The 27,949-nt window shown below is 39.0% G+C and overlaps 2 protein-coding genes across 3 annotated transcripts; one reads left to right on the forward strand and one right to left on the reverse strand.

Annotated features, from left to right (window-relative positions):
* On the forward strand, positions 1-16,260 carry LOC128515450 (liver carboxylesterase-like). Its single transcript, XM_053489573.1, has 25 exons — positions 1-116; positions 715-904; positions 1,109-1,250; positions 1,664-1,797; positions 2,053-2,206; positions 2,325-2,429; positions 2,794-2,895; positions 2,992-3,132; positions 3,730-3,813; positions 5,326-5,473; positions 5,568-5,717; positions 5,805-5,877; positions 6,107-6,267; positions 6,372-6,561; positions 11,918-12,056; positions 12,252-12,385; positions 12,822-12,975; positions 13,254-13,355; positions 13,437-13,538; positions 13,657-13,800; positions 14,059-14,136; positions 14,245-14,392; positions 14,622-14,771; positions 15,457-15,529; positions 15,638-16,260. The coding sequence occupies exons 1-25, from the start codon at positions 44-46 to the stop codon at positions 15,819-15,821; spliced, it is 3,255 nt and encodes a 1,084-aa protein (XP_053345548.1). The 5' UTR covers positions 1-43; the 3' UTR covers positions 15,822-16,260.
* fbxo31 (F-box protein 31) lies at positions 16,134-27,574 on the reverse strand. Of its 2 annotated transcripts, XM_053489576.1 has the most exons (10): positions 26,987-27,574; positions 24,612-24,683; positions 22,807-22,893; positions 22,235-22,311; positions 21,937-22,104; positions 21,762-21,836; positions 21,489-21,598; positions 20,955-21,108; positions 20,359-20,690; positions 16,134-20,157 (listed from the first exon to the last, which is right to left on the reverse strand). In XM_053489576.1, the coding sequence occupies exons 1-10, from the start codon at positions 27,426-27,428 to the stop codon at positions 19,935-19,937; spliced, it is 1,740 nt and encodes a 579-aa protein (XP_053345551.1). In that variant the 5' UTR covers positions 27,429-27,574; the 3' UTR covers positions 16,134-19,934. The 2 variants fall into 2 exon arrangements, with proteins under 2 accessions (XP_053345551.1, XP_053345552.1); XM_053489577.1 differs by lacking the exon at positions 22,807-22,893 and having other exon boundaries at positions 26,987-27,572.
* Positions 27,575-27,949: the final 375 nt, after the last annotated feature.

A 27,949-nucleotide genomic window follows, 5' to 3' on the forward strand; every position in this document is an offset into this window, starting at 1 on the left:
CTGAGGTCAGTCCGAGAGCTGAAGCTGAACCTGCAGCTACAGTATGTGGACATTCACTGTGATTCTCTTCAGTCTATTAGGCGTTAATACTGTAATCTCAGCCACAGCCGACGATGGTAAGAAAACCCTTTAAACCCTTATAAACCATTTATTTTACCAGGACTAAAGCAAGGTGATGCCTTCATGAGTTCATAAATTCTATATTTAAAATGAAACTTATTTGAACTGTAAATTATTCTCTTGTTGTAACTTACTTCCCAGTATAAGTATATTATAAGTTGTATTAGTTTTCTTTGGTTCTTTGCATTGTTCAAGTTCAAGTAGGCTTTATTGTCACTTCAACCATATACAGTGAAACGAAACAACGTTCCTCCAGGACCAAGGTCCTACATGCAACAAAAAATGTACAACATAAATTACCAGAAAAACTAAACTAGCTTACTAAGAGGCATAGTTAGCTGGCTAGTGAAGACAAGACAGATTGACCCGACAACATAAATTAACAACATAAATTAACAAAAACTATCTAGCTAACCCAGAGAGGAAGACTATCTACGTTTTTTATAAAAACTAACAACATAAAGTGCACGTGCAAACGTGCAAACAAGAGCAACAAAGTGACAGTGCGACCAACACAACATAACATAATACTTTGTGGTGTTGAGGTAGTGGAGAAACAGGACATGTCATGCATGTTTTAAATTTTTTTAACAGGTCCAATTGTGCACACGAAATATGGGGCTCTAAAAGGTGAGTTCATGAGAGCTAAAGGAAAGGACACGATCGTCCACAGCTACCTGGGCGTGCCGTTTGCCAAGCCACCTGTGGGCCCTTTGAGACTGTCCGCCCCACAACCTGCAGAACAATGGCAAGGAGTGAGAGACGCCACCAAACAGCCATACATGTAAGGCGATATGAGCAGATGACAGCACTAAGACTGAATGTTAAAATAAATAGGTCTTGTAAAGTTCATGTAAGTAGTTCTTATGTTGATAAGATAAGATTTGGTCAGAACTGTAATCCAAAGAAGCATAACTTGTTAAAATAAATGAGACTGCTCTGGTCACTTTTTTTATGCCGTTTCTTTCTTTGATGCTATTTCCTTCAGGTGTATGCAAAACAGGGAGCTGACTGTATCATTTATAAGTAATAGTCATTCCATGACCGTGGACGTTCCTCAAGTGTCAGAGGACTGCCTTTACCTCAACATTTACACGCCTGCTAAACCAAATAAAGATGCCAAGCTACCTGTAAGTCAGTTTTTAAGTTAACAGGTTTTGCAGTTGCTGTTATCCAGGGTGCATTATATCTTGTTTTCCCATTGTTCTAAACTCTCCAGACTGACTAGACATGCAAACTTTTTTTATTTAATATGCTAGTGAGATTTATAGAGGGTTCTTTTGGCCGGCTTTTGCTACCGCACTTGGAGGTAACTTATGGCTGGTAGGTGGTCACAAGGATATGCCAAAATACTAAATTTAGAAATGGAATGCTTTGAGAAAGAAGCTTTGAGTGATCAGAAGGGATCGCTCAGAAGTGAACAGAGAGCAAATCAACCTGTTTTCATTGAATCTGTTTCTTCTTTAATATTGATAATTATGCATAGATTGTGTGGATGCATAGACTGCATGCCAAAAAGCTTTGCTATGGTGGTATGCCACAGGTTATGGTTTGGATCCATGGTGGAGGCTTCTCCGTAGGCTCGGCTTACATGTTTGACGGACATGCACTGGCAGCCTATCAAAACGTTGTTGTAGTACTAATCCAGTACAGGCTTGGATTATTTGGATTTTTCAGGTAAACACAACTCTTCAACTCTTCAATCATGCACTTTATATACAAAACTCCCAGTGCTGTTATGCTCTATATCTGCAATACTATAACTGTTACTAAAAACAACTACAGTACTATCACTTACTTAAGCACATCATTGAAATAGTGACAGTAACACGAAATGAAACCAAAAAAAATTTTATACAATATTTTGAAAAGCTTGAATCATCTCTCTCTCCATTCTGAACATAATTTAATTTGTTTTAACCCTAATCATAGCACAGGGGATGAACACGCACCAGGAAATTATGGCCTCCTGGATCAAGTGGCGGCTCTTCAGTGGGTTCAGGAGAACATCCACAGTTTTGGAGGTGATCCTGGATTAGTCACGATCTTTGGACAGTCTGCAGGAGGATCCAGTGTGTCCTACCATGTAGGGATGCTAAACATTCTGAGTGGCCACACTTCAGGACATGCAGTGAAACACCATTTAAAAATAATTTCTAATACAAAAGAAAATGCAAAAAGTTTAATTTCCTCTGCTTAAACAGATATTGTCACCTTTGTCTGCTGGACTTTTTCGTTATGCTATAGCAGAGAGTGGTACTGCTGCAATAGATCCTTTCTTTACAGACAGTCCATTATCAGTAGCTCAGGTAAAGAACTTTCTCCTGGCCGCTCATTATTTTCCTAATACAAATCATAAAAATCATACAATAATGCAATTCAAATGTGACATAATAGTCATCAGGATACATAATGTAATAAACACAAAATCAACTGCTTATGAAATCTGTTACATGTATGTGTACAAGTATTTGTAATAAAATCTAGAACATATATTTTTTAATGCATAGCACAGCCTGGTGCATAATATTTACCACTGCAACTTGCTGTAGCATATTATGTATATTGTTTCATATATTTGTATTTTATAAAGTATTTAAATTGATATTTGTTTTGGATCTAACAACTATAACTATAACTGTTAACTAACTATATCATTGCCTTTCTCCTTAGCCTGTGGCTAAAGCGTTTGGCTGTGACACTTCAAGCACAAAGCAGATTGTTGATTGTATTATGCAGTTGTCACAGGAGGATTATTTGTCAGTGAACCAAAAGGTATGTCTTGGATAAACTGCTGGAAAATGAAAGAAATTTTTCATAGTTTAACTTTTGCTTGGTGGCATTAATTACAATGTCATTGTCTGTTGTTAGGAGGAGTTCCATTTTAAAGTAACAAAGGATGGACGATTCCTTTCTAAATCTGTGGATGAACTTCTACAGAACAAAGAGTTCAGCAAAGTGCCGTTTATTACTGGGGTGAATAATGATGAAGGAGGTTTTATTCTTCTTAATGTAAGTTTTTCATTAGGTCATTCATTTATATATCTATTAATCTTTTATTTTATAAATATTGCGTATCTATTTACCTATTTACCTGCCTATCTATGTGGTCCTTTATGTACTTTAAGGAATTTCCCTCTGAGATTAATTACCTTCTTTGAATCTTGAATCTTAACAAACCGTTGTCACAGAGTTAGCATTTAATGATGTCGCTTAAAGATTTCTCTTCACTGGATCTAAACAACCCAGACCTGTTCCAGCATGACAGTGCCCATGTGCATTTTTTCCCCAAAATTTTACCAACGCAATTAAAAGATATATCACATATCAGGAAAACAAATCAAAATAATTTTAAAAATGATAATAAAACCTACAAACAAACAAACAAATTACAATTTAATTATTAAATTGTTACAGCTTATCAGATAACCAAATCTAATCAAAATAAATTAATTATCCCTAACATTACTTTTGTATTTTTAGGGGCAGGACAAGATAATAGCAAATATGAATTTCTATAACTATACCTTTTGTGCAATTATAAAATATAGAAATTTTAGATTGTACAATTACATCATCACATCAGTAAACTAAAAATGTATCCTACAGTTCCTTGTTCCTCAAGGATGGACCGAAGGAGTGGACAGAGAGCAAGTTTCGTCATTACTGCCTAAGATTTTGATGTATCCTGATGTAAGTAAACACTCCAAACGTATTCTGTTACTCATGTAGAAAGCATCCTAAAAACTAAACTATTGTGGACTATGCAGGTATATATCAAAATATACCTAAGTGTGAAAGTTTGCATACCCTAAGTCCAAACCAACAAAGACAAATATATATTAAAATAGCTGTTTATAGACTTTACAGGCTGCTTGGTTTGTTCAAAATCACAAGTATTTCTTTACTGTTATGGTTAACAAAATTTTTTATTTATATATATATATATTAATTTTTATGAGATGAACTCAAAGATCTGAAACATTTTCTACATACACAAAATAACCATATCTCTCAAATATTGTTCACAAATTTGTCAAAATCTGTGATAGTGAGCACTTCTCCTTTGCCGAGATAATCCATCCCACCTCACAGGTGTGCCATATCAAGATGCTGATTAGACAGCATGATTATTGCACAGGTGTGCCTTAGACTGGCCACCTGTAAAAGGCTACTTTGAAAGGTTCAGTTGAATCACACAGCACAATGCCACAGATGTCGCAAGTTTTGAGGGAGCGTGCAATTGGCATGCTGACAGCAGAAATGTCCACCAGAGCTGTTGCTCGTGCATTGAATGTTCATTTCTCTACCATAAGCCGTCTCCAAAGATGTTTCAGAGGATTTGGCAGTACATCCAACCAGCCTCACAACTGCAGACGACGTGTAACCACACTAGCCCAGGTCCTCCACATTCAGCATGTTCACCTCCATGATCGTCTGAGACCAGCCACTCGGACAGCTGCTGAAACAATCGGAGTGCATAACCAAAGAATTTCTGCACAAACTGTCAGAAACAGTCTCAGGGAAGCTTATCTGCATGCTCGTCGTCCTCATTGGGGTCTCGACTTGACTCCAGTTCTTCATCGAAACGGATTTTGACAGATTTGTGAACAATATTTGAGAGATATGTTTATTTTGTTTATGTAGAAAACATTTCAGATCTTTGAGTTCTTCTCATTAAAAATAGGAGCAAAAACAAAAGTGTTGCGTTTATATTTTTGTTCAGTATATATATATATATATATATATATATATATATATATATATATATATATATATATATATATAATTTTTTTTTACATTTTTATATATAAATTTAATTATTTTATATATATATATATATATATATATATATATATATATATATATATATATATATACTGTATATATTTTATCTCTTAAAAGTACATTGGCCTTTATAACAGTTCAAAGTCTTCTAAGCAGCTTTAGACTCTTCTTTTACAAAATATTTTTTAATCTGGTTTTGGGTCCTGCCTTTTTGCAGATCACACATTTTATTTATAACATTTGGTGACCAGTTTGTTGCATTGAGCTTTAAATGTTTTTAAATAAATTTATGAAATAAATATTATTTGTCCTCATCTAGAAACTATTGTGGTTGAACAAATGGTTGAACTCAGCTTTACATGTCCTTTTCTCCAAATACTACACGTATCAATTTCTCTGTTTATGTATTTCCTTCAGCTTGGTGGTAAATGGCTTTATGAAATAGTGGCGAATGAGTACCTGGGCACCACGCACGATCGGATTAAAGTCCGAGATGCTTTAAGAGAGATATGTGGCGACTTTTGGTTTAACATACCTGCTCTTAAAGTAGCAAAACACCACAAAGGTAAAATGCATTCATTATCAGTTTGTAATGATTGTGTATAATTTTTTTTTATTTATCTAATAAAGATTTATATTATTTATATTTTTAATCATAGATTCTGGAGCACCAGTTTACATGTATGAATTCCAGCACACTTTCAACGAGCACCAGAAAAAAAGGCTAAGCTTTGTAGGAAGTGACCACGGGGATGAATTCCTCTTTGTTTTTGGTGGATGTTTTGCAAATGGTCACCTTAAGCCAAATGGTAAATTGAAAATTTTAATTTTTATAACTACAAATTAATGCATTTAGAAAGACCTAAAAAATCTTAAATCTCTTTTCTCTCGGTCAGGTCAGTTTACAGAAGAAGAGGATGAACTGTGTAGAACTATAATGGCCTACTGGGGAAACTTTGCTCGCACTGGGTGGGTAAAAACCTTGTCCCTTAATCTTGTTTAAAAGGGGACTGTTTCTATTTCACATTGCTGAAGTAATGCCCTTATTGGTTTGTTTTTATTATATTTTTTGTTGTTTAAATGTTCATTACAATATAAACTTGCATTCTTTGTTCACAAAATTTCTGGGAAAAATAACCTGCTGTCCTAATGATGCAGTTAATACTTAACCAGTTTTTATGTATCTGATCATGGACAGGTCTCCAAACGGACCAGGCCTGACCCCATGGCCAGAGTTTGGTGCTGAAGCTGAGTATCTGAGCATTGGCCTGGAGCAGAAGCCTGGAAAGAACTTGGAGAGAAAGCACTATGCATTTATAACCCAAACTCTGCCACGATTAAAGCATGAGACAAAAGATGGTAAAGCAGCATTTTAAAGCAACAGTTTTACTGTTCTATCTCAACAGCTTTTTTTTTTTTTTTAAAGATTTGTTACTTTATTATACTTTCTACATTTTTACCAGATCCAATTGTGCAGATCAAATATGGAACTCTAAAAGGTGAGCGTGTGACGGCTATAGGGAAGGACACAGTTGTTTACAGTTATCTGGGTGTACCATTTGCAAAGCCACCAGTGGGACCTTTAAGATTTACTGCACCCCAACCTGCAGAACAATGGCAAGGAATAAAAGATGCTACAAAGCAGCCATACATGTAAGACTTTTTTAAATTCAGTTGACTTTAATTCTAAAGCACATTGAAAACTGCTATAGCTAACCAGAGTGCTGTAATGCAGAGAGGAACCAGAAATAAAAAAGGGATGTTAACATTACCACACAAGACAAAGTAGTTCAGCAATATCAGCATGATTGTGGTGCAGTTATAGGTGCAAGGACCAACAAATAGTGTAATCAACAGGGAATTAAAAAGTAGTTTTAAATTCTTAATTATAGTATGTAGCCAAAACGTGAGAAGAATAAACCATGGTGAAAGGTGAACAGCTAGAGCTTTATAGCCGCCTTTGACATAAAAAGTGCTGCAGCTAAAGATTGTTAGAACACTTGTTCTGCAGAGTTAGCTCAGCCTAAAAATTGTATTAGGGAATGCAAAAGCTTGATGACAGATGTTACTGTATGTCCAAAAATTATGTAGTTGTCTTTTCTAAAAGTAAACTTAAATAATTTCTACAGCCAGAGTGCAGATAATTTTTGAATAACCCGTGTATAAGTACAGATAAAATTGCTGAATATTATTTAACTGTGTGTTATTGTGACGCAGCGTCAGTGTAAATGGGATCCACATGCAACTTTTTTTTATTTTTTTTTATATTTTTCATAAATTTTAGTCCTGTCCAATTCTTTTTTCCCCGATTTTCTCCCCAATCTAGTCGTGGCCAATTACTCCCCGTCACTAGGAGGCTCCCACACACATCAAGGCTACTACAACCACTCAGTCGGGAGGACGAAAGCTATCCCGTGTTTCCTCCGAACCACGTGACGCGAGCCGACCGCATCTTTTCGAACTGCTCGCTCACGCACCGTTAGGGGCGGAGTAACACACTCGGAGGAAAGCGCTAGCCGCTCCTTCCGTGTGCGCGAGCTCACAGACGCCCCTGATTGGCTGTAGAGCCGTGACTAATGTGGGAGCACAAGTACCTCTCATCCCTCCCCCCTGAGAGAGCTCGGCCAATCAGCTCTCTCTGTGCGTCCGCACACACTCACATGCAACTTTATTGGAAACAAACTCATAAACAAACAGATCAGGGTCAAACCAGAGCGTTAACAACAGTGTAGACAAACCAGAATCAGAAAAAAGTCCAGGCAAGAAAGTCGTGGCAGGCGACGGTTCAAGCAAACCCAATAGACAAAGCATGGGTTGAAAAGCAGGAGGCAGGCAGACAGAGTACAAAGACAATCGGGTTGGCAACAAGAGCTCTAACAGGAATAAACGCTCTGAAATGTCAGCAGCAGCAAAACAAGGAGTTGCGAGGTGGTGGGTGTGAGCGTGCTCTTTAAAATCAGTGAGTAGCCTGTGCTGGTGATCAGCCCCAGGCACGGGGTTGTGGGTAATGGAGTCCAAATTGAAACTAGTACTCCGGTGATCGTTCCCTCTGGTGGTGAATCACAGGGGCTAAATTCGTGACAGAGGCAGACAAGGGGAAGAGTGGTGGCTGAAATCCCAGGATGCATTGGAATGGAGTGAGATTGGTTAAGGGGTTACGGAGAGAATTCTGAACGTATTCGGCCCAAAGAAGGTAACGGCTCCACTGTTTCTGGTTCTGTTGGCAGTATGATCTGAGAAATCAGGTAAGGTTTTGATCTTAATCTTTCCTCTTGGCCGTTGGTTTGCGGATAATATCCAGAGGTAAGGCTGATATTAATACTTGGTAGTTTACAGAATACGGCCCAGACTCGGGAGGTAAATTGGGGACTGCGGTCAGAGAGGATATCCTCGGGGAGGAATACCTGGTTGCACAATGCCTCAGCCGTTTCGAATGCAGAAAGTAACTTAGGTAGGGGAATGAAGCGACAGGCCTTTGAGAAGCGGTCGATGACTGTGAGGATTGTGGTATGCCCTGAGAAAGGTGGCAGATATGTGACAAAGTCAATGGAAATATGAGACCAGGGACGTCAAGTTGTGGGCAGCGGTTAAAGAAGGCTGGCAGGAAGTTGGTAAATAGATTTGGAGGTGTTACAAAGGGAACAATCTCTAACAAAGGAGATGGTGTTGGTCTGAAGTGAGGGCCACCAGTAGTGGTTGGCAAGGAGTTAAGTGGTTGCAGTAATGCCAGGGTGACAGAACTGGGTGTGGAATGGACCAACTGAAGGAGTCGTGCGGTTAGGTGGACATTCAGCTGGTGGGGGATCAGTATGATGGGCCTCTGAAATTTCTGTTGTGATGTCCTACTGTACAGGAGCCACAATGATGCTGGGAGAGAATGGGTTCATCGGTAGAAGGAGATGCGCGTGACTCAGGGGGGCATGATAAAGCATCGGCTTTAGTGTTCTGGGAGCCTGGATGGTAGGTGACTGTGAAGTTGGACCGAGTGAAAAACAGCCCACCTGGCCTGCCTGTGGTTGAGCCGTTTGGCTGACCGAAGGTACTCTAGGTTGCGGTGGTCCGTGAGTATGGTAAACAGGTGTTTTGCCCCCTCCAACCAATGGCACTACCTCTCAAAGGCGGCCTTTATGGTGAGTAACTCCCGGTTGCCAACATCATAGTTCTGTTCAGTGGTGGTGAGTTTGTGAGAAAAAAGGCACAGGAATACATTTTAGGAGGGTTGCCCTGTCTTTGTAATAGTACCGCGCCAATGCCCATGTTCGAGGCGTCCACCTTCACTATGAACTCCAGTTCTGAGTCAGGGTGATGTAGGATGGGAGCCAAAGTGAACCTGTTCTTGAGTTCTCGGAACGCTGTGATGACTGGCGATGTCCAGGACAGTCGCTGTTTACCCCCCTTGATCATTGATGTTAAGAGTGCGGAAATAGAACTGAAGTTGCAGATGAAGCGGTGGTAGAAGTTGGTGAATTCTAGAAAGCGCTGAAGTTCCTTGATCGTGGTCGGCTAAGGCCAGTTAACAACAGCACTTACTTTGGAGTCTTCCATGGCGACTCCTCCAGACTGATGATGTAGCCCAGGAACGATATTTTGGTCTGGTGAAACTCACATTTCTCTAATTTTGCATATAGTCGATGCCGCATGAGACAGTGAAGGACTGCCCGGACATGATCCACATGATTTTGGAAGGAGTCTAAATAGATAAGAATATCATCAATGTAGACAATGACCCAGCGGTTAAGCGTGTCCCTTAAGCTGTCATTAATGAGGGCCTGAAACTCAGGCGGTCTATTACATTTACATTTTACATTTAGGCATTTGGCAGATACTCTTATCCAAAGCGACTTAATTTTTTTTATCTCATTACACATTTGAGCAATTGAGGGTTAAGAGCCTTGCTCAAGGGCCCAACAGTGGCCAAAAGAAGAAGGCAGCCGAGCCTTTTCTCAGCTCCTCCTCTATGTAGGCCTTCATGGCGTCGGATCCTGGTTGGGAAAGGGGAAATACACGATCTCTGGGTGGATGAGAGCCTGGCAGCAGGCCAATGGCACAGTCGGTGGAGCGATGAGGAGGAAGTTGTGATGCCTTGGCCTTGCTGAAGGCTTCAGCAAAGTCCCGATATTCCTTGGGTAATTTAGTGAGGTCGGGTGATGTGACACTAGTTCTGTTGCCCTCCGCTTTAGGTGGAATGTGAGTGAGGCAGGATTCTGACCATCGCAGGATCTGTTTCTCAGTCCAGGAAATTACCGGGTTAACCAAGATGATCAGGGTTTGGGACAAACAGGCGAATGGCCTCTGTGAGGAGAGCCCCGGAGCACAGAGTGAGATCATCAGTGGTGTGTTAAATCTGCATGGAGCCCCAGAGGGCGCCCATCTACTGCTGCCAATTTCAAGTGAGCCACACGGTACATGAGGGATGGCATAAGTTCTGGCAAAGTCATGGTCAATGACATTTTCGGCAGCACTGGAATCAACTAGAGCTGTGGTATGAACACTCTTACTCTTGAACCTTAGTATTACTGGAATTTTAATACAAGCATGTAAATGAGAACTTGAACTCACTGCAGCAGATTTGCGAGGAGGGCGTGTGTTGTAGGATGATCTCATGTGCCCGGGTAGACCACAGTAGAGAAAGAGGTTTTTCTGAATTTGCCGTTCCCTCTGCTCCGAGCTGATGTGGGTGACTTGCATGGATTAGTTTTCCGGTTGTTGTAGGCTCATTGAAACGGGGAGTGGTTGCGGGTTTCTTGCCCTGTCGCAGCTGAAGTAGTTGCTCCCCAACCTTCTTGCCATCCGCTAGATGGTCAAAGAAGTCTCTGAAGTTTTGTAGGAAGCCAGCGAAAAAAGGAAACACGACACGATCCTTACTCCACACCACTGTGGCCCAGTTGAGTGTTCTGCCGGACAATAACGATCACACAAAAGCTATGCGGTTGGTGTCAGTAGGGTACAGGGTAGGTTGTTGATTAACAAACATAGAGGATTGTAAAAAAAAAGTCCTTACACTTAGAATGTGTTCCGTCAAACCTATCTGGGAATGCCAGCCATGGACTTGTAGTGGTAGAGGGGATTACTGTGGTGTGAGTTGGCGGGCTAAGATGAAAGATGTATGACTCAGTGGATGGAGTGCTTGCAGCGTTTTAACCAGTTCCTCAGTGAGGGTGGTGAGGCAGTTGAGTTGTAGCTGGTGGGTCGCCAGCACGGATGCTTGGGCAGACAGTTCCGTTGTGAGCTAATACACAGTTGCTGAATCGGTAGATAGTAAAGTCTTCTATGACGCGGAGTCAGCGTGAATGGGATCCATATGCAACTTTATTGGAAACAAACTCATAAACAAACAGATCAGGGTTAAACCGGAGCGATAAGAACAGTGTAGACAAACCAGAATCAGAATCAAAGTCCAGGCAAGAAAGTTGTGGCAGGCAGCGGTCCAATAGAGCAAATTCAATAGACAAAGCGTGTGTCGAAAGGCAGGAGGCGTAAGTGGAAAGACGTAAATGCTTAAAAATGTCAGCAGCAGCAAAACAAGACTTTGCAAGGTAGTGAGTGTGAGCGTGCTCTTTAAATCTGTAAGTGATGATCACCTTTGCTGGTACAGGGTTGTGGGTAATGGAGTCCAAATTGAAACTAGTACTCTGGTGATGGTTCCCTCTGGTGGTGATCGGAGGGAATCATAGGGGCTGAATTTGTAACAGGTATAATGGCAGTTTTTTTTTTTTTTTCACTTACGAAGCAAGTAAGGACATTATTTATATAGTAATTAAAGTTGGATTAAACTCATTTAATTCAAGTGAACAGTCAACAGAATAAAAACAGAAACATTAATTTTGATACTAATTACTCTAACACTATAACTACATTTAAAAAGTAATCACAGTTTCTTTGGCATGCTTTATGGAGCCCTTTGGCAAGTTATATTTGGTCAAAATGTTTACATTGTACATTTCATTCACATGTTGTAAATGTAGTGCTGTATGGATTTTTTTGATATTGATGCTATTAATGTTTTCAGGTGTATACAAAACAGGAAAGCTACTATTGATCTCTTCGCCAATGAAACACTCAATACGGAAGTTCCTGAAGTGTCAGAAGACTGCCTGTACCTCAACATCTACACTCCAGCAAAACCTGGAGAAAATACCAAACTACCTGTAAGTCATTAACCACTGTTTACCTTTTACATAATTAAAAGTAAAATGGGTTTATAATTAAAACACTCTAGCCTGTTCCAGATAAGCCTGAGTATAATAAATGATTGAGTAAGAACCTTTAAACTATGAACAGCTGGCGATATGTGTGTAGTCATGGTTGCATTAACAAAAACTCTTATCATCTGTGTGCTTTAGGTCATGGTTTGGATTCATGGTGGAGGACTAAGCATTGGTTCTGCATCAACGTACGATGGATCTGTTTTGTCTGCCTACCAGAATGTAGTTGTTGTCCTAATTCAGTACAGACTGGGTCTATTCGGCTTCTTTAGGTACGTCTGTGAGGCAGAAATAGTAAAGTAACTGCTCCACACAATACAGGTGAAATGCAGTTACCGAAAAAAGCCTCCAGCTTACTCCTCTGTTAAAAGTACCTATGCCTGGTGGGCTGCATTTTAGGGGCACAAGGCTTAGCTCATTTATTATTTTTAAATTATAATTTAAGTTTTTAAATTATAGTTCTAAGCTTGAAATGAATAATGCTTTGGACCTATTGCATGACAGTACTGCAAAGCAGCATTTATGTAATATCTGTTCGAAATGTTATAGTTAGAAAAATATTTGTCATCATTACATGATATTATGGTATTAAAACTTGTTACTGACAGGACAACCAATTTATTACAGTTCAATAAGCAACATGCATGATGCCATTTCTCATATCCATATGTCTGCTGTCTGTGTACATTCTGTGTTATTCTGTTTTAGCACAGGAGATGAACACGCACCGGGAAACTACGGGCTTCTGGATCAGGTGGCAGCTCTTCAGTGGGTTCAGGAGAACATCCACAGCTTTGGAGGTGATCCTGGCTCAGTCACCATCTTTGGGGAATCTGCAGGAGGAGCCAGTGTGTCCTTTTTGGTGAGGAGCCGATGTTTACATGCGCTTTGTTTAAAGCCTCTTTCTGTCAAATATTTAAAGTTATTTGAAATTGTTGAATTAGAATAAAGGATGGTATAGTGAGCCTACCCAGGTATGTTTTATCTTTAGCAACTGCGGCAAAAAATTTATGTAAAAATAAAAAAAAAAGGATTTTTTCTGTTATTCAGCACATTTGCTTAATGTTAAATTCAAATTGTTGAGAAGTAACTATGTTTAAGTTAAATTGGATGCTTAATGTTTATCTGTTTGTGTTGAAGCTTCTCTCTCCATTGTCTACTGGATTGTTCCATCGTGCCATTGCAGAAAGTGGCACTGCCACAATGAAAGGCATTGTGGGGAATCCTTTACCAGTAGCCCAGGTTAACTGGTGTTCTTTTTCCTTTATATAGTCTATGCTATCATTCTGGCATTTACTAACATTTATTTCTGTATCATTGTAGCTACTGGCTAACAGGTCGGGTTGTGACATAAGTAGCACACAAAAAATTGCTCAGTGCATCAAGCGGTGGTCGACTGAGGATGCGATAGCACTTTCAAAAGAGGTGAGCAATATGGAGAGAAAAAAAATAAGTAGAAGAAATAAAATACACAAAATATTTTCTCTGAGTGGATTTACAATGTTTATAAATAAAAAGCTACTTCTTAAAATGCTTGTTGCAGACCTTGTTTCAACGGTTTGTAGTGACAGTAGATAAGACATTTCTTCCCAAGCCTGTGGAGGAACTCCTTCAGAACCAGGAGTTTCATAAAGTACCACTCATGACTGGTCTGACCAATGATGAGTTTGGTTGGTTGATGCCAAATGTGAGTAAATCCTACAGAATATATTGTACAGATGTAAAATACACATTAGCATATTTCTTAACATATTTTTGTCACTGCCCTGTATTCAGTCTTTCTTATGAAATAAGTTTACTATGTATATAAAAAAAATTCTTGAGTACTGTACATCAATGAAGTGCACTCTGGGCTCTAATCTTGGCATCATTTGTATGCGAATATTTAAAAAAAAAATACTTAACAGTGCAGTGAAGATGTTACAGTAATGTCATTTTCCCACAGTTCCTTGCACCTTCTGGGTGGATGGATGGAATGAATAAAGAACAAATACTTGCATCAATGACTCCTTTCACTTCTGAAGTAAGAATATAATAAATGAACTAATGCATAGCATTACATCTATATATTTCTATCTATCTATCTATGAAGTATAAAGTCTAATGCTTTGTTTCCTTCTTTCCTGTCAAGACACACCCTCAGTGGATTAATGAACTGCTGGTAGAAGAGTACCTGGGTTCTACTGCTGACCCAATTAAAAATCGTGATGGCTACAAAGAGTTGATGGCAGATATGATCTTCCTCATTCCAACTCTGACTCTGGCTAAAGCCCATAAAGGTGCAGAATGCATTTATTTTGTATACGTGTCTTTATAAATCAATTTCTACCATAGCATTTTAAATTTAAAAATACAATTTGATGGTTTGATTCATTTCATCAGTCATTTTGCATCACACCATATCATCTTTTATTCTTTTCTTCTAATAGCATATTATATAATTCCTTATTAAATGTATATTAATTGACTAAATACTTAAGAGTCCTAAATTTTACTCTTACCTTGCAGCTGGTGGTGCTCCAGTTTATTTGTATGAGTTCCAGCAAGCACCCAGCATTTTTCAGGCTAACAGGCCCAGCTTTGTTGGAGCTGATCACACAGATGAACTTGTCTTTGTTTTTGGTTTGTGCTTTGGAAACGCTCACGTCAAGGCAACTAGTAAGGCGGAAATTTGATCTACTTGTTTACACATGTCAGTCGCTCATAAGCAGTCCTTTGTGGTACATCTGAGATTTAATAATCCTTGTAGATTACATTTGATGTTAAGTAGGATTTGTGGTAAAGAGATATATCATGTTTATATATACACACAGTATATATTTATTATGCATAGAGGTAATAAAGATCTAAAAAAAAATAATATACTAGTTATTTAAATTATACTTCAGTGAAAGGTAAAGACAAATGCATTTGAAAGTAAAAAGTTAATTATTTCAATTGAATGAAAAGAAAACTTTACAAAAATTCTCTCACAAAGTTGTAACAATTTGCATACATCAAGCTGTTTGAAAATCTAAAATAAAAACATGGCAAATTAATAATTTCTAGTTTTAATTCCTACAAAGTTTTATTTTTTGCTAAGTTAAAATTCAATACAAAGATCTTTTTTCATGAAAATATAATTTCTTATATAGACATTTAACTGCAAGTGTGAAATTGTTTTATTACTATTTTTAATTACTGTATATACAATAGCGGTATACATTACTAAAATGCGTTCTGCCTTAGACCGTAACATAATTCTCTACTTAACACAGCCTATTTTTAGTTGTGAAAAAATATATCCTTAAAGTAATGAATAAAATACAATTTTAACTATATTTTGCTTGTTTTATTGTTTTAGCCTCATTAACGAAGAAAGAAAATGAACTGTGTAGGACTGTGATGGCATACTGGGGAAACTTTGCTCGCACTGGGTCAGTGAAATGCTCAAAGATTTTCTATTTATTATTATTATTGTTGTTGTTGTTGTTGTTGTTGTTACTATTATCATTGTAGTTATTTTTACTGGGTGTATTTTGCAGGTCTCCAAATGGACCAGGCCTGACACCATGGCCTGAGTTTGGAGCTGAAGCTGAGTACCTGGGCATTGGCCTAGACCAAAAGCCTGGCAAGAACCTGAAGAAGGAGCGTTATATCTTTATGACTGAGAAGCTTCCAGAGTTGGTGGCTGCAGCTCAGACAAACACTGAACATGTTGAGCTGTAGAGGATACTGTGGTTTCTTTATACAATCCATCTTTTAGGGGTTCTGTAAAGTGTATGATTCTATTACAAATACAATGTGGTATTTAAAATTTTATATGGGATCTAAATGTAAGCATGTATTATTTGTTGAGAAGGGATTGTCTTCCTTAGCTTCAGACCAAAGCTGTCACTTGGGGCATTATTTAAAATGTTTACTGACCTGCACTTGGCATCATACTGTAGGTTTGTAAAACTGATCAGCTGATGAAACTCTAAAGTGTAAACTAATAAAAAATCCCTTAACCTGAAGAATAATTCAGAGTCGGACAGGATGACATTTTACTCTAATTTATTGGGAAGAGATGAACATATAAGCTTCAAAGCTCCCTGAAGTCATGTGATGTTTACATGAGACATTTGTTTCTCTGAAAATTAATTTGATGAATATACTCGACTTGAAACAGTTGTGGTGGTCACACAACAAACAGGTGGTATGCTTAACATATGCAGTTATGTTTACAATGACCCAAAAACAAAGTTGAAATATATTAATTAAATACTTTTATCCACTTTACATATAGTTTCTTTTATATTATAATTATTATTTTTTTGCAGTTGAATACAAAAGTACACACACAGATTTAGTCTGTGGTCAATGCCTTTGCTGTCTAGGAAAGAGCACTTTGAGGGGAGTTGCTGCACAGCTTTGTGATCAAACCTCATTAAAACACACGGAAGCGTTAATAAAGTCTGCTGGAGAAAAAATACCTTGGAGATCTCCCATGCTCCAATATATAACGTTATAAAGCATGCCAATATAGATGTTATTAAAGATCATAAACAAATCTTCTGACTAGATATAGGAAAGTGGCACCAGTCAGTCACTCAGACCACCTTCAATCTCTGGATCTTCCGACTGAATCCACTGAAGGCAGGACAAGGGCTGAATTTTTGATTAATGGAAGCTAAGGCAAGCCCAATCCGCCATACAAATGCGCATTTCTAATTTTCAATAACACATTTCATTTCCTGACAGAACAAACCTAACTTCAGAAGACTACAATTAAAACATTCACTACTTGCAGTATATGGTTTAAGTTAGTATGACATTTTTATGTATTTTAGATATATTATTTAAGGGGTTACATACTTCAGTGTGGCACCTGAGATAAAAAGAAATAAAATTAAGGAAACACCCTCAGTTTGCCAATTGAGTAAATTCACCCACGTAAAAGAAATGCATTAGTACATTAGTGCATGCACATTGTTTACAATACACGTTCATACAGTAGCTGCTTAAATCTTTAGATTACATTACCGAGGTTAAATGCTTTCCATTAGATGTGCCAAATAGAAAACCAGACAGTGCTACCATAAAACCTAATCGGCTGCATTCAGATAAGCCAGATCCCAAAGGTGCAGGTTTATTACCGACTTACGATTAAAATGCTGTTGATTTTATGAATCCAGCACAAAGTTCATATACTTACAATGAAATAAACAAATATTTCCTCAATAAATTAAATTTACAGTTCCATCTACCCAAAAAGCAGCTCAGTTACCAGCCAAAATATGTTCACGTGTGTTATATTCTACTTTGCATTGGAGCTACAAGGCTAATGTAGCTAAATAAATAATGTAATTCTGACTTGTATTAGAAACACCCTATATGACCAAATCTTCATGTACTTGCTTAAAATACTTTGTTAAATCACTGCACATCTGCAAAATTTTATATTTTGGAAAAGTTTTGTTTATAATTCAATTCAAAAATTGAAACCTTCATGTATTCTAGATTCATTACACGTTAAGTGAAATATTTAAAGGATTTTTTTTGTTTTAATGTTGATGTTTATGGCTCATAGCCCGTGAAAAAAATCCAGTATCTTAAAATATTAGAATTCCTATGATCAATCAAAGACAGTGAAGAATTGGCTTCATTTATGAACTTAATACTAAGTTGGGGCTTCTTTACCAAAATTACTGCATCAATGTTGCATGGCATTGAGGTGATCAGCCTGTGGCATGGCTGAGGCGTTATTGAAGACCAGGTTGCTACAGTTGTTTTCTGTATTGTTAGGTCAGGTGTTCCTCTCGACCAGGGGTCTCCAATTCCAGTCCTGTAGGGCCAGTGTCCAACACAGTTTGGTGATTCTTCTTCTCAAACACAGCTGATTTAAATAATCTGTCATTTACTAGGTTCAGTGGGTGTGCTTAGGTGTTGGTGAATTACAAACTGTGCTGATCACAAATTCTCTATGGGGTTAGGGTCAAGCGAGTTGTCTAGTCAATCAAGCTCAGTAATATCATGTTCAGCAAACCAGTTGGTGATAGTTTTGGCACTATAAATGGAAATCTGCATCTCCATAAAGCTTGTCACCAGACAGAAGCAAAACGTGCTCTAACATCTGAGCACAGCTCACAGACTTGATCACCAACTTTGGACCACTGAGCAGCAGCCCAGGACCTTTATTCTCAGCCCATGTAAGACACTTAAGATGTCTTTGGTTCAGAAATGGTTTAATACTAGAAATGCCTCAATTGCACCACAGTCCCCTGGCTCTTTATGCACCGACTCCTGGCCCACTTCCCGTTTTTATGAAGCTGTCCCAAGTTCTGCAATTGGCTTTGACTGACAATTTTATTAAGGTTGCAGATATCGCTGTTGCTTGTGGAGTTGTCTTGCACCAACTGTCAAGTCAGCTGTCTTCCCCATGTGTGTTCTGAACTAGACCTGGAGATACTTAATATGAAATATTTAAAATATTTTGAGACATTGGATTCTTGGTTTTCATAAGCTGCAAGTCATAATCATTGGAATTAAAACAACAAAAGGCTTGAAATATTTTACTTGACATGTGATGAATCTAAACTACACAAGAGTTTTACTTTTTAAATTAAAATTTATAAAGCAACTTTTATACAATATTAAATTTTTTAGATGCACTGTAAATAATGTCATATTTAAATTAGTCTTTGCATTAGAAAATAATGCTTAAGTGTCATTCACAGAACCTACAGCTTTTTTCACTAGAACTTTTCAACTTTGGGGTAAAATCATACAAAAAACAAACAAAAAAAAACAACTATTGATTGTCCAAGATTTTCAACCCCATAAAATCACAGTGTTTTGTTTTTTGGAAAAATAAAATACCCAAGTATACACTGGCACACTTGGCAATAGGATTAGATATATGTACATTTAGTAAGGGCATTTCATAAAAGAATATGAATAAAAAATGATCTCACTTCTTGAAAGCTATAGTAGCCTTTTAGCTCTAATGCAAAACTAAAAAAACAAAAACAAATGTGTGACACCACACACACTGGGCCTGAACAATTACAAATTGTATAAGTGAAAATGCTGTAAATCTGCTTGCTTTTGGCTTCAATATGAATTAAATGCTTACCACAGGCTACGGTAGTTATTTGTTAATATTATTTAAATTAAATGAATGCAAAACCTCAAAAGCAAAGAAAAAACAGCAGTGCAGACTTTTAAAAAGAAAAAAAATCAGACAACAATAGTCATTGTAATACCACAATTAAAAGGTACCATCAACCGAACAGCTAAAAACCCATCCTTGTGCCGACAAGCTATTATAATTTAAATTCACTTATAACTTAAATAATTTTACCACTACGGAAAGCTACAATTTTTTAAGACGAGTCATGGGAAAAATAATGCTAATGCTAATGATGCAGAGGCACACTCAGTTTGTTCTCGAGTATATGGGTAAAATGTCGCCTCATCACCAGCTCCAGGTTACAAAAATAAATTAATTAAAAAGATGATAAGAAAGCATCAGTGTATAATACAACCTATATGAACTTACAGCTGCAAACATACCTGTGTGGCAGGTTTCTCTTGTGCATGAATGAGATTACTGGGAGGTTTCTTTAGGTTGTGTGGGGATGTGAGGGGCTGAGAATGTAATCTGGGTTTCAGCATATATAGCACAGGAATGGGCAGTTCCGATCTCATTACACGCTTTTGTGTAACATACCTAGCTTGACTCGTCGGTGGATTGCTTATTAGTGCACAATTTGAGTTAGGCAATGGCCCTGCAGGTCTGGAACTGCCGATTCTTTTTAGTATGTTTGAAATAAGGAACAGGGCTGAAAAGGCTGCCCATCAGGATGTCCAGGACTGCATGTTGCGAAGCATGGCCTCAAAGCGCTCCATGCTGGGGGCCTGAGCGTGTTTCAGCTTGTCTGTCAAGCGGCTGTACAGGCTAAAGGACTTCAGCTCCAGCCAGATGAACCCGAAGCGGTCATCGTCAAAAAGAACAAACAGGCCAGGGGTGCGCTCGGGACTCGTGAAGCCATGACCAGCTATCAGACCTGTTCCATAGAAACTGACACATTTAAAATTTACTGTAAGACTGTGTCATTGTGGTATCATTTCAGTTAGTTCACAAAAGCGAGGCCCAGCTAGATAGTCAGCTTTATGATTTATAACTTTATATCACGTAATAAGCAAATTATGGCATTAAAACAACAACATTTTGGCTTAATTAGTTGTATGAATGCCTAACAAATCATATAATGTTACTTACCATCTCTTACATGAACGTGGGTACACCTCATTACGGGCCATTACCCCTAAAGGCAGGACAAAGGGCTTAGTTTCATCCTGGCTGCTAGAAGCTCCAGCACTCCCTGCATCCTCAGCTCCAGATCCAGAGGCAGCATCAGAGCCCTCTGCCGCTGAAGTACCCTCTTGGGGGGGGACGATTCCTGTGGCACCCCTCTGAATCTCTTCATGTACCCCCATCACCAAGCGAGAAAGCTCCTCAATGTTTCGCTGGTGCTCCAAGTCAGGCAGCTGCACTGGCCGACTCAGGTCTATGTCTAAGGTCAGCTGACCCGCTGGTACATTAGGGTCACCCTGAGCAGCAAGCAGTGATTAGTATAGCAGACTATATAGTGCCCAATTCAATTCTGATTTAAATTACACTATCATAGATACATCTGCATACTTCTACCACATTGCAATGTTAAGATCATTATTGCTATCGGGATCTTCTACACTGGAGGATGATATCAGATAAGAAAAAAGATAGAAGAAGCTAGAAGAATAGGTAGAAGGAGACGTGAGGAGATGAGTAAATGAGTAAACACACCACCTCAGTGATCAATCTAGCCGACTTACTGTAAGTTTGGTGGCTTTGGCCCGAGAGCCATGGAAGCTCAGCATTATGATCTCCAGGCCATGGCTGCCGTATGTGCCTTTAAAGAGGCCCGGCTGCAGTAGGTCTGAAGGGAGGCACGGGGGCAAGTAGATCCGCCGATATGTCAGGCAATTACTGTAAACACATAATATGATAAAGTCACAAAATCGATAAATAAAATTTGCTTAAAATTTCTAGACTAGCCCGCAACATTTATCCTAAAAAATAGTTTTTGAACACCTATTATACAACCTAAAAGTGGACAAACTTAAGGGTACATAGACTGTAAGTAGAGTATATTTACAGCATTTGGCAGATGCCCTTATGCAGAGTGACTTAAATTTTTTTCTCATTACATCTGGCCAGTTAAAGGTTAAGGGCCTTGCTCAAGATTTTAATTTAAATACCAAAAGGGTTAAAGAAATACAAAGTTCTACTGAGAATTGAATGCTAATTGTTATAATACAGTGGATAGTTTAGTTTACTAAACTAATAATACTAAACTATGGACTTACTCATATTGGCTGGTGTAGATAAACTTCATAAGAATCAACTCCTGCATGTGCTCATGAAAAATATCCTCTAGCGTCCGTCCCCATTCCTCCTCCAACCATGTGCGGAACTCCTGCACACACACACACACATATATGCACAAAATAATTATTTTATAGAATTTTTTTCTGCATGGCCTAAAATCCTACCCTCTGGAAGCTGGTACTCAAACCAACATATTATGTAGGTTTTTATTAAAAATTATTATTATTTTTTTTTTTTTTTGCTTTCCATACCTCTTGTCTTCCCCCTGCCATTCGATGGTGATCTGTTTGGTTGCACTTGGTCGAGAACTCATCTTTTTTCACTGTCTGCAAAACACAAGCATAAAAAGTCACATCACTACACCCACTTTTTGTTTTTAGGGGCACATTACAAACTGCTTTTCTGTTGATTATAAGGTAAACCAACCTGAATGTCCCCTTTGTGAGGTCCCTTGTGGCCGTACATACACTCCACAGTGGCTTTGTTACGCTCCCACATATGGATGCGGAAAAGGGGCCGTCGCCGCATGGGATCTTCTACGCGCGGATCATGGGGCGGTAGATACATCCAGCCAATGATAAACAATCCATCCACCTAGCCAAGCCAGTTACAGAACACAGCTGCCTCATGAGTGAAATTATTTCACAGTGAGATACCAACAGTGTAAAAATAGGAGCTGGGTGATTAGGTTTTAAGTGCCATCATGAGACGTGATGAGACTTACCACTACGTTTAGCAGACCTCCATAGGGGCCTATGTCTGGCTGCCAGAGACCCAAAATGTATCGGTATGGATAGAGCACTAGAACACAAAAGCAAGAGACAAACTTATAGAGCTCACAAACAGGAGTGCCACATGTCATGCAACAGCAAAAAAATTAAATAAAGAAATAAAGAAAGAATCGATCACTGCAGGGCTTTCAAGCATGGTGCTGTAGCTGCATATATATGTGTAGTCCAGAGACAGTATACATGTGTAGTTTAGAGATTCTATCCAAATGATAGAAACACCCCTTTAATTCATTAAAAATCATTCAGCAAGTATAGTGTTCATACAAGCAGGAGTTAATACTAAAAGAACCACTTCACACCATTGCATCAGGTTAGGTTCTTGGGACAGCGTGTGTCATTTCCTCACACATGCAAGACACATACTAGGTTTAAGGGCCCTCTCCCCATGGCTTGTACCCGTCCAGCAAACACATCCCCAAACAGCAGCCTTGAAAACACAAGACTTTCTAATAAAGTGCATCCTGATGAACCATCGCATTCAGCACTCACACCTAGCAGTACATACGGTGTGTGTACACGTCCCGGTAGTCCATGTGCTCATAGTCGGGCAGGAGCTTCATAAAACGCCCCGACTTCACCCTAGGGTTCACCCCTGGACATGTGGACAAATGTGGACAGCAGAAGAGGACAAAAGAGGCAAAAAGAGGACCACTGATTCAAGCTGCACACTGTCTATCTGTCTGTGTGTTGCGTCACAAAATGTCACACAGTATACTGTATAAAACATGCTTCTCTAGTACACGATTAAGAGAATTTTAAGAGAAAATGTATTTCTTATTGCTTTTTATTTTTGTTATGATTATCTATCCTTACATACTGTATGTAGCAAATATGTGATTAAAACAGACAAGACTTTTCAAAACAAGGTGTTACTCTGTACTGGGAAAAGAAAAGTATTTTCCTTTAGTTGGCATCAATGTCAGACTGTCAGTCTGTGATCAAAATGCGCGCTCAGATATTTCACCAAACCGAACTAGAAAAGTTTTAGTTTTGTAACAGAGCCAATATACATACAGCACATGCATCATGATTCCATTAATTAATACAAAAAACAAAGACTCAAGCATTGTAGCTTCTTTTATTGGAAATAGATTTGGGCTTGTGGTAGGTCCATTCTCATTCATTATGTAAATGATTTAGCTCATCAGGGAAAAAGAAGGACTTATCAAAGACTTTTCAATTTTCTATTTGCCATTCTGGTCTGATTAGTAAACAAAAGAAAAGGCGTATGTTTTATGAATATTACTGCACTGGAACCTCAGACAAAGTAACTGGAGCAATTTGTTATTGCATACCCTATATAGCGTTTAAGAAAAAAAACTTTGGTAAAACTTTTTCCCATATCTCATCCTGTTGGCATTGTTGGGATTGATGTTGTTGGCCTTTCGGACAACTGTTCCACATGTTCGGGCCCTTAAAGTTATTCCGGGCAGGCCAGCATTTTAGCTATGAAACAAGCAGTCTGATCATGGCTCCAGTGTACTTTCTGCCTTGATTGTATCCATGCACTAGTAAAACACTGGGATAAGTGCGTTAGTGTAGCAGGGGATTATATAGAGAGAGAAAAAAGTTTTTTTTTTCTTTTTTTCGTAACTGTGTTCTGTTATTCTGCACAATCAAAAATCCCGGTTTGACTTGAACACATTTGTATGAAAATGCTTAAATGCAAATCCTCCACAGAATACAATACAAAAATAAGCTAGGCCTTAATCATACAAGCTCAAGGACAGTTGATGCAGTTAGGGGTCATTAGGTGTGGCCCTGCAGCATTAGTGTGCAGCAGAAGGCCATTAAGAGACGAGTGAAAGTGGAAAGCAACTCCAAATAGTCTAGACAATGCTGAAGGCTTACATCATGCAAAAAGAAGTAAGACGCTTACAGAGTGGATGCATCATATAAACTTAGTCATACGGTCAGGTTAATTACTCCAAGTAAGATGGGTTTAACCAAAACCTACAAATCCTTAACCTTTTGACTTTATATTAAAAATATATGAAAAAGTCAGTTAATGTGTAATGAAGTGTACTACCCCTAACTGTGTATTGTTTGTCGGTCACAATCACTGCTGTATCACAGAAGCTTACAAAAAGCAACTAATCCATCTACCAAACTATAACACTGTGGTTGACCTCTGGAAACGATCTTACCTTCCTCACAAGGTTCCTGAGTTTGTTTACGTAAATCATGGCAGTTAAGAAATTAATTTCCTTAATTTTGCAACTTAACGCAGACCAGCATTTTAAACCTCACAAATTAAAGGGTTCTGACTTTGACTTCAAATACAATACATGGCAATATAAGGATTCTTACGTTTGACATAAAGTTCCCGACTGGACATCCCCGCCACCTCCAGCTTCCTCAAGTCATCCTTCATGCCAAACTCTGAAAAAGAGATTAACAACAGGTAAATAAAACTCATAGGTTTATATGTGAAGATTAATACATACAGTTTGTAATTCAAATCATGAAAAAATTCATGATTATAGTGCTAATCCAAACTACTTGTGAATTTTGCAACCTGGTTGCGCACACATTCAAACTCCAAACTCCATAATGCACACAGAGCAAGACTAAGACTAAGGTCTAAGACTAATTAGACCTAGCAGTAATGGTGGATTGTAGTATTCGATCTGTGTGTTTGTGACTCTGAGAATATAATAAAACGCTGTCATCTTCTCAGCAGTACATTAAAGGACCATGAGAATAAAAAAACACATTGTGCACATCGGTGTGACTGTCACAGTTAAGTAGTAGGTGCAACCCGAAAACCTCCTGGCTGCTCCACTGTAATCTCACAATGCGTCTATCTAACTGAAATCAGCGATGGCTCTGTATGCCTGCAAGGCTAATACACATAAAATAACCTTTTATGCCTAGGTAGCTAGGTAAAATAGAGTGTAGAGAAAAATCTAACTTGATCAAATTTGACCACTCAGTGTTTTCCAGCAAGTTACACAACAAAGGTAAACAGAAATTCAAGGTTACTCACTCCCACCTAATATGACCAATTATAAAATATAATTCAATAATTGCTTTGTTTACATTTGTTCATTCTTACTTTTCCCTGAATTCCTGCTAGCTCAACTCTGTCACCATGAACTTATTAATTTTATGCATTTGACATATCCAAGTATTAGGAAAGCTCCCCTTGTGCCTACACTCCTGGGCAACTCTCGCCACTTTGGCATGACTCCATAATACCTCGGGGAGTGTGCTGTGGTGTCTGACACCAGGATGTTAATAATGGAAATTTGGGTGCTTGGATTTCGGGGAGGGCCTCTGTGGATTGGACTTGTTCGTTTGGCGCCTTCCATGGATGCCTGATCGGACCTGGACCGGAAGTTGTGTTGCATTTGGCTCTTGTGTAGAACCAGACCAGGCGAGCCAGTCTTTAATCTCCGCAAGAATCGGTGACCCTTGAGTGCACTTGATCCTATCACTAACTTACTGGTATATAAATTGATAATCAATGATTATGTTATGTAGCATTAAATGTTATGGCTGATTGGTGTATAATGAATGTGCAGAAATGTCCTTTTAATTTCTGTCATTCTTACATTCCTGACACAGATTGCAGACTATTCTTACATCATGTTAAGGGTGACACACAGAAGCTCAGGAACATATTTTTGTCCCCTGACTCAATATCAGCAAATATCCATTAGCTGGACATGTCTGATGTAGGGTTGCCAGGTCTGCTATTTTCTGTAAAAATGTTTTGCAAGTCAAATGGGAAAGCTGGTGTGCTGTTTTTTTTATGTGAATAATATTTGCATTGCCTATTATCCATAAATGTTGGCTCTGGTTATGATTTGAATGAAATGTAACATAGCCAAAGGTAAAATAACTATACAGCCGTATGAATTGAAATAAAGGGTTGCAAATATAGTAAAATGGCATAAAAAGCTATAAACTATAAATAACAGATGCAGTCTAAAAGTGGCACAGTATTACACCTTGCTATCTTACAACTCTAGCATTTGACAACATTACTGTGTGTGGAGTTCTGCATGTTCTTCCCCTGCCCCCAAGGATTTCCTCTGGGTTTTCAGGTTTCCTATCACCTCCCATAAACATGCCAGTATGATGCATTGCCTGTGATGTGAACAACCGTGAATGTGTGTGAATGACAATGTTGGAATAGATCTAGGCATGTATTCTCCCCTCATGTGCAATGTTCTAGGCCTTTGGATCCACCATCACCCTGACCGGGATAAAAACAGGTATTTAAGATCAGTATATCTTTGTATTTGTATATCTACTGTATTAAGTTGGTATTACTACCACTTTTTTGATTGTGTTTTGTAAGGAAAGTTTGGAAATATTATAATATGTTTACCGATAGCAGCCAGTGTGTATATTATAGAGCTAGACTTACAAGCCTTTGTAGTGGATTTGATGCACAGATCTGGCAACTCCGACCAAAGGTTCCTCTTAATGTTTAATTTACGTTGTCTTATACAAAAGGTAATAAATAACCGTATGCAGTTGTAACACATTATGATTGTCGAAATAAAATTAAACACATATAAACTGTTGACACTGCTTGAGACAGATAGGCCAGTGAGGGCAACAGCCAGTCAGCTCAGGATCAAAGCAGTGTACTGTTTATTAATGTGATTGAAGTGATCAGTCAGTGTTTCAGCTTTGATCTCTACAGACAGATCTGTGTATGCGGTTTTTACCTTCTGCACAGCGTCTTCTCCATATCGTCTCCGTGCTGAGGATCTGTCTGAATTTCTTGCACACCAGGGCCAGGCTGGGCAGCGCCGTGCCGGGCAGAGAAGAGAAGATCTCCACCAGCAGCTCTGGGGGTAAATCCAGGAGAGATCGCGGCTGAGGAGGCGCTGCTGCAGCACAGGCCGTGTCTCCTCCTCCTCCTCCTCCTTCTTCATCCTCAGAGCCCGCGGTACTACGGCTGGCCGGAGCGTCTCCGCACACTGCGCCACGGCCTTTAGGACCGCTGCTGAGGACACGCGCTTTGCCTTTACCCACGATCTTCTCTTCCTCCTCTTCCTCGTCCATGTCCAGCTCAGAGTCGCTCTCCTGCTCGCGCTGGCCGTGTCTCTGTCTCCGCCTGCACCTCCGCGACTGTCCCACCCCGCATAACCTGGCACACACCGCCATCTGAGCTCAACGCCAACCGGCCACCATTACTTTACATTACCTTACATCAGCGAGTATCCGAACGACCGGTTACTCCGCTTCCCCCTTACCACTCGCTCTCCTAACCGAAATGTTTCCTTTCCCAGCTGTATTCCGCCAGGCTACGCCCACACACCCATCAGGATTGGCTAACAGGCTCAGCCTCGCGCTCACAGACAGCTCGTATGTGGCTCACACAGCCGCTCATCAACACGAGTCAATCCCGCTACAGGAGGAGCAGTGGGTGCGGACCGAAATTCAATTTCGGTTTTGTTTACTTTCATTTATGTAGCGCCTTTTAAACAAGAAGCATTTTACATTGCAAAAGACATAGAGTTAAATCTCATCTCTAACAAGCAACCGAGGAGGAAACATGCAGAGAAACCAGACTCAAAGAACCCATCCTCATTTTGGCCAAATTTGGGCAATTTGGCATAATCTGCATGTCCTCGGATTGTGGGAGGAAACCGGGGTACCCAGAGGAAACCCACCAAGCACAGGGA

This window comes from Clarias gariepinus, chromosome 2, assembly GCF_024256425.1.
Source record: "Clarias gariepinus isolate MV-2021 ecotype Netherlands chromosome 2, CGAR_prim_01v2, whole genome shotgun sequence".
NCBI classification, from domain to species: domain Eukaryota; kingdom Metazoa; phylum Chordata; class Actinopteri; order Siluriformes; family Clariidae; genus Clarias; species Clarias gariepinus.